We start from the raw sequence: 7,496 nt of genomic DNA on the forward strand, positions 1-7,496 counted from the left end.
TTGTGGTCGCCATCTTGGGTCATTAAAAACAATTGCGGTTGCCTTCTTGGGTCATCAGATACTTTTGGTTTTGCTTAATGCTCGTTTTGCCTAACACTCAGTTTTTCAGGAACCAATTAAGAGCACTAAGCCAGGGTTGCCTGTATGGTGGTTGAAGTTTTATGTGTTGTGTGTTTTAGCATGCTTCTTGTGGTGTGTATGGGTGGTTTCATTTGTTTGTTTTATTTTGTGTTGTTTTTGCCAGTGTTTCTGCTTTTGCTTTGGTGCCTGTTTTTCCAGTGCTTAGCACTTAGGCACTCAGGTGACCACCACTTTTTTCAGTGCTTTTAGGTTTGTGTTGGCAGAGTGTCACAGCTGAATGCCGAGTTTGCTAAGGCTACTGAGTGACAGTGTTTTCCCTTACATAAGCCCAACAAAAGAGCTATATTACCCAAATGTATGGCATCATTAAGATTGAAGACTTCACCAGTCATTGATCCTTGACATACTCAGACCTCTTCACCTAAAGTTGGTGGTAGTGAGTTCTGGTCAGCTGCTGTCTCCATAAAAGTGGCCCTCCATGTCATCACTGAATGGTGAGACTACTGGACTCACAATAATTAGTTGTTTTGAATCTGGAGATCTCAAATTTAAAATATCCTGGCTGTGGATCCACCTAACCTAGAATGGAGACGTTATATAAAGGAATTGGACGCCCAGGAAAAAATGGGCTTCAGGAACTGCTTTTGCTCATATACATCCTGAAAATAATGGGAGACTTTCAGGGATCCAGTGTCTCAGTCCAATCCTTGTTTAAAAGGGACAGTCGGTCAGAACTCAGCAGAAAATGGATAACCAAGCAGGGAAGCAGTTTGCATGAGGTTTGTGGGAGGCCCTGAAGGAATGAGAATGGTGTCTTCCCCACAATATAGTCCCTGGTCCCTTGTTTTCCTTCCAAGGAAGAGTCCAAAACCAAAACAAGACTGTCAGTTTGTGACTGACATTCATGAATATGTCTTTGCATAAAAAATGTTAGCTCCATCTCAAGTGAGAACACTACAGATTAATCTGTTTACCATTCACCTGAACAAGAAAGTTGCCAATTATTTTGGGGGCTCCAAGAAAAGATACCTTCTTCAAACATTGTAGAAGATGGCTCCTGTACTTTTTTCATTGGCTGCATTGATAGCAAAGTACTACACCATGATAGAGACATTTTCAGTCATTTTCGTAATCCCATACCAGTCCAGTAAGGTTTAGTTTGAGATCAAAGGTAGTTCCACCAAGCTAAAATTGAGGCCTCAGGTCATCATCTGCAGACCCAGGGAATCATATTCTGTTCCATCATGGTAGCTTTCTCCCTGATACCTTTAGCCATGACGTGATACAGATCCATAGGTATAGTGTCTCTTAGCAGGTGGTCTGTATTCTCTTGGCTTCTTGGAAGCCATCTACCAGAAAGACCTAAAATATTTTAAAGTTGAAAAATTGTGAGATTCAGTCAGGCTCTAGTTGGACTTCTTTATTTGAGCAATTCAATTATTTATTGACTATGTTATCCTTTAGTCTGAGTCCAACTCAGAGATTAATTCCATCAAAGTATGTTTGACAGATACACTGGTCTGTCATAGCCTAAGGTAGACCACTGTCTACATCCCCTGACAAGTATATTCACATAGGGCCTGACACTTTTATGCCCTTTACCATTATAAACCTTTCTGCGGCATGTGATATTTAGTGGTCTTTACAAATTCCCCTTTGAACTCACTTCCTGTGAACTTAAGCTTTTTTAACATGAAAAGATATATTTGCCTGGTCACCAAGGTATCATTTCATTGTGAATAAATTTCAGGCTCTCGTGTTTAATTCTCCCATTACAAGATTTTGCAAGGATGGGATTATCTCTGAACTCATCTGAATTTCTTCTCCAGTTGGTATCGAAGTTCTGCTTTAATTAGCATATATTTGTCAAGATTTTTTCTACATTCCAATGCCCATTTTAGTGAGGCTGCTAAACCATACCCTTGATGATAAAAGGACTGTAGAGTCCTACATGCTGCAAACTAAAGTCAGTAGACAGTCTGCTTGGTTTTGCTTATTGTAATACCAGTTCATCTGGCAAGGATTTAGTAAGAGGACTTTGTCTAAGTGGATATCCAGTTGTATTTCAGATTGTTAAACATGACTGGTTTGAAGCTGGAAAACACTTTCAGTGGTCACTCGATTCAAAATCAGGCTGCCACCATAATCTTCTTCATAGATGTTTCTGTCATAGATGTCTACAAATCAGCTGCATGAACTTTTCTGCACATACTTATTTATGAAGTAGTTTTTCTTGAGTTTGCCCTCCAGTGGGAATCTCATTTTGGATTCTGGATGCTTCAAAACTTGTTTCAAAAGTAGAAAAAAACAAGCTCCTATCCTCAGAAAGATTTGCTGTTCAGTCATGAAATATTTTATTTTTCGTTAGCTAACTTTTTCCCCCTTTGGCACAGGTTATGGGTCCATTCTGTTGTGCTTACGCTGAGTTTGCCAGGAATCTTAGTAATACATATGCATTCAGATATATAAATATATGACACAGATGGCAGGCATGTTAAGCACAGAGGAGATTATTTACCTTGGAGTTCTGCTTTTCTGAAGATACCATCTTGCAGGATTTTCACTTGCCCACCCACATCCTTATAGTTTTGGAGGATCTCTTTCTTACATCGATAGTCATAAATTTTTTTTTTCCTGAAAACGTCATCTTGCACTCCATTGAAGGAACTGACTTAGATGTTCAGAGGTAGCATTTATGCTCATCAGAGAGCCTGACTAGTGCTTTCCCTGCTAACACTGCCCTCTGGTGGTATTGCACAAGAGTCAAGGTCCTGGTAAGAATCCTGCAAGGTGATGTCTTCAGAGAAGCAACATTACATAAATTGTTTTTACTTCCGCTCTGCTTAAATGCCCCTTGTCCTTCCTCTCCTCTGCCTCCGTACTGACACACTTCTGATTGCGTCACCATGAGGTCCTTATTCTGGTATGGATGACCCATGAAGCCATACACATGCTGTTCTGGGGATTTGCCAGTAGGTGGTACCTTATTGAGTCTTGTCACTGGACTCTGGGTAAGTTAAGAGTTTCAGTAGCCTGAGAAACCTAAGGTTCAAAAAGTAGTTTATGATGCCAATTGTAATAATCAGCTCTGCTTCTTGGTGACTGTGTTGCCTCTTTAAACCCAGCTTGCTGGCTGGACTTCTAGCTTTTCCACTGAGTACACACTTCCACTCACTAAAGCTGCCAGGCTGTGGCTCAGCTACTGGAACCAAGCAAATTACATATCCAACAACATGATGTTTCTAAGCCATGCTGGGTTACTTTTAAATGCCCTCCCTCCATCCTTTCTCCCATGAGAGCAGTTAGAGAGCCCAGAGCACTCCCCTCCTTCTCCTTTCCCTGCTTCCCCAGCTCATGTCATTCTGAGAGTCAGGATCAAGTTGCTTTTGCATTGTGATTCTTGGCATGAGCCCCTCTCAAAATCATATTACTGTTCTGTGAGTATAGCAAGGGCTTGAGACAGCCACTAGGAACAAAATACAAAAGAACCCATTAACATTCTGCATGCAAAAGCCAAATAATTTACTATATACTACTCTAGTTTTATCCACAGAAGCCTGAAGCATTAACTTCTTCAGAATACATTTGCATTTAATCTGTTTTCAAGTTTTAGGGTGTTTGGTTTCATACCTCTTCTTTCAGTAACACTGTAGCAGTCAAATATGCATCGCAAGCACTGCATTGCATTTTTCATTTTACTGTCCCTGTGTAGAAACATACTGTTCCATCTGCTTAGAATTTAAATTGCAGAAATATAGCCCTCCCTGCTGCATAGTGTTTTCACTAAGCCAAGCACAGAGTGTTGTTGTCCTAGTAGTCCTAACATGTCTGCTGGTTAAAAATACTTCAATTTTTAGAACTACTAGGATGATCAGTGCCATAGAATACTTAAAAATAAGGCAGAAGGTGGGGTAGGGTGGCATTAGAGACTAACTGGTTCAGAGAGACATGAGCTTTCATTGGAAACCTACTTCATCAGATGCTATGAATGGACTGCTTCAATTTCCTTAAAAAATTAGGTGCCATTTGGTATGAGAGATCATCCATTTAAACCTAGCTGAGTTTGATGTTCTCTCCATATCACACATGTGCACTCCATAATTCCTGTACAAAGTATAATATTAAGTTAGAGAGAACATATCGGTTACTTAAGGGTAATACACCTTATAAAAATGTTGTGCATAGTTATAGTTTTAAAAAAGTAGTATTGGAAACTCAGGAAATGTAATTAGATACCAGAGTTTTGAAAGTATGGAATTAAGTAGTAAATAAATAAATCAACTTCAGAAACACTTGAGAGAACCTCTCCCACCCATAACAAACGGATTGTCCCTATCAGTGGGCGTGTCTACACATGCAATTAATGCACATGAATAAACTCTGGAACTTATTGCTCTGGACTTTATTGCTCCCAGGTGTGCTGTTTGAACATGTGCCCGGGACCAAAACACATTTAGCTGGATCAGAGCATCCCTGGCTGGTAGGGGCTCTAGGGAGTCAGCCTGCCAACTTATAAAGTTGGCTTCCCTCCCACTCTGCCCAGTTCAACATGTCATGGAGGAGCTGGCTGGGGCATGAAGGTGCTTCAGCACAGGGCTAGCTAGCAGGCAGCCCTCATACTAAAGCACCCTTGTGCTAGCTGGGGCAGCATCTACGCGTGCTCTGCTGCAGAGTAAAAAACTCTGCAGCAGGATAGTTAACCGACTGCTGAGTTCATTAATTTACTCTGGCCTAACAGGAGCACATGTAAACATCTCATGTAGATATGCCCAGTGACCACAAAAGTGAGAATTTCTTACACTTCATCATATTGGACTCTGGCCTTTTTTATGACCATACTTAGTTCATAGATAAGGGCATACTTTACCAGTTCCTGATTAGACACTGAAAGCTGTCATTCCTGAGTCTTCATTAAGATTCCTTGGGCCACTAACTGCACAAGTGTCATTAAACACAGAGCTAGTTCCTGTATCTGTGCATACAGACCTGCTAAGCTTAGGTTGTTAAATAACAGCACATACTTGAAAAGCAGTTTAAAAACTTTGCAGGGAAAGAGTTAATGTTTTGCAAGAGATGTTAACTAACTTTTTCTTCATTTCAATACATATGTGTGCTCCCTAGAAGTATAATTTTGCTTCACAGATTTAATAAATATAAATGTTTTGCGGGTGGGAGCATGTGCTGTGACAAATTTCTCCAAAATACAAATTATAGCAGGTATATATTGTTTAAACAAAGTAAGTAAAACTGGGCAAGTCTTTTCCTGTGTGTCATTATCTACTTGCTTTCTTAACAAATCTCTACAGAAACCAAGAATACTGTATAGGCTGCAAACTTCAGCTGTGCAAGGGGGTGCTTCATGCTGTCCAACAGGTACCCTTCTAGATATCGGAAGATGTGTAAACGGGCTTTCACACTGACTTATCTAAATGTGTAAACTAGGCAGAACAAGCTATTCCAGAACAATTTATTTTGCAGTACCTATTCCAGAAATAGCCTCCCATGTTCCAGAATTACCACACTCACCAAGTGTGCACAGTTTCCACACAGGAAGCATTTCTGGAGTACTGCAGAATTGCTTATTCTACAATAGCTACTCTGCTCAATTTCCCCATGTAAACAGGGGCTCAGGAAAAGTGACCAGAGAAAAATTTAAATGCTAATCTGAGTTCCTAAAATGTTAAACTGCTGTTTTTCCCTTCTCTAAATCTGATGCTCCAGACAGACCTTCCCAAATTATGAACTTTCTAGAATAGGGACTGCCTTGGTCTAATTAGCTCATTCAGTGCCAAGTCTGACAGTGTGCCGGTCACTGTCCAGGACCCTCATTTAGTTTCACTATATAAATAATAAAAATGAACTGATATGTGTTGTTTTTGGGGGGCTTTTGCAGCTTCATGATGAATTAGAAAAGGGCGAGAGGAACAACGCAGAGCTGCAGGAATTTGCTAATGCCATCTTACAACAGATAGCTGATCACTGCCCTGACATCCTGGAGCAAGTCGTCAACGCACTTGAGGAGTCGTCATGACCTCAGCCGCTAGCCCCACAGGAGCAACAGAGCTCATGGCCAAGCCCAGTCAGTCCAAGGAGTCATGTGAAAGGAAAGGAGTGTGAGAGAGACAATGGAATAGGAATTTTTGGTGCACCTTTTACAAAGAAAAAACCTCTATAAACTACATGCTATCTTGGTTCTCCCAGTCTATGACTGCTGAATCCAGTTTGCATTCATCTTCTCACTGCCTTTCTACTTTGGAATCTGTCTCCCAGTTAACTTTCTTCTTGGAATTGAGGCTTTTGGATACATCTAAGCAGAAAATGTCTGAGTCCACTAAGCACAGAAGAGGGCATCCACTGGACACAAGCAGTTCTTTGTGAGGTCATGGAAGGGGGCATTGGCCTTTTGTTCTTTTGTTGTTGCTGGTTTGTTTCTATGAAAATGTAAAACCTGAATTTCTTAATGCTAAAACAGAGCATGCTCTACTTATGAGCTGCAGCTGACCTGCATCAGCTGACAAGCTTGGGATTTGCTGCCTGTCTAAATTTCTTATGAAAAGGAGGGCAGTATCACCAGGTAAAGAGAGGGCAAGTCTCTCTGTTTGGTCTTGCTGGTCATTTCCATCCAGCAGCTGTGGGGTAAGATAGGCATATGGGTGCTTTTTTGTTGGTTAGTCTGTTTACTTAGCCTCACTTCTGTTGTTACTGAACTGGCTCTGAAGTGCCAAATGTGGCTTATTTTCACATTGTTTTCTTTAGCTCTTGGGGTCTTAGTTATGTTTTTGCACAATCATGTATCTCGCCTCTGCCACTTGCTTCTTGTTTTCAGAGAGTTCCCTTCCATCAAGCAGGTCAGCCTCCAAGCATAGTGTGTGTACCTTACCCAGTGCTAATGTTTCAGGCAGTGGTTTTGTGAGCTCTAATTGCAAGCAGAGTAGTTCTAGCATTAACTACATAAGAAAGCTGCACCAGCTTGAGTAAAGAGGCAATTTTTAAATCAGTTAAGATAAATGGGTAGAATAGGCTATATGGACACTCTTGCTTTAATATAAATTAACTTCCTTTTGATTTTTCTTAATTTGATTAAGAATCACTTTAAAGTGAATGGAAGTAAGCCATTCTTAAACTGAACTAAGAAAATTTACTTTGGGGTTTGCACCCATTTAAATGAACTAGTTTACAGTTACACTTTTAATTAAACCACTGCAACTCTATTGCCATCCATCCTTTGCCATCCTCATGATAGCCAATACTGGCAAGTGATATAACCCCTAATAAGTGATCTGTTTGTTATTGCCTTAGCAAATTAGAATCTATTCTAGTGATAAGGCTCCAACGGTCCATCCATACCTTTTGCTCTTAGTGTGAAGACATGATTTTGCTCTGGGTGCTTTTTGTGTCTTCAGTGTGCTTCTGTT

The 7,496-nt window shown here is 40.5% G+C and overlaps 1 protein-coding gene across 4 annotated transcripts in view; it reads left to right on the forward strand.

The window, feature by feature from the left end:
* The window catches only part of ERC1 (ELKS/RAB6-interacting/CAST family member 1), a 539,371-nt gene extending 531,881 nt beyond the window's left edge, over positions 1–7,490 (forward strand). For all 4 annotated transcript variants that reach the window (XM_019515532.1, XM_019515527.1, XM_019515529.1 and 1 more), the window contains one exon: positions 5,975–7,490. In XM_019515532.1, the coding sequence (XP_019371077.1) occupies positions 5,975–6,112 (138 nt within the window). In that variant the 3' untranslated portion in view covers positions 6,113–7,490. The remainder of the gene's footprint in view (positions 1–5,974) is intronic.
* Positions 7,491–7,496: the final 6 nt, after the last annotated feature.

Source organism: Gavialis gangeticus, unplaced genomic scaffold (genome assembly GCF_001723915.1).
Source record: "Gavialis gangeticus isolate Ggan-Ray unplaced genomic scaffold, GavGan_comp1, whole genome shotgun sequence".
NCBI lineage: Eukaryota > Metazoa > Chordata > Crocodylia > Gavialidae > Gavialis > Gavialis gangeticus.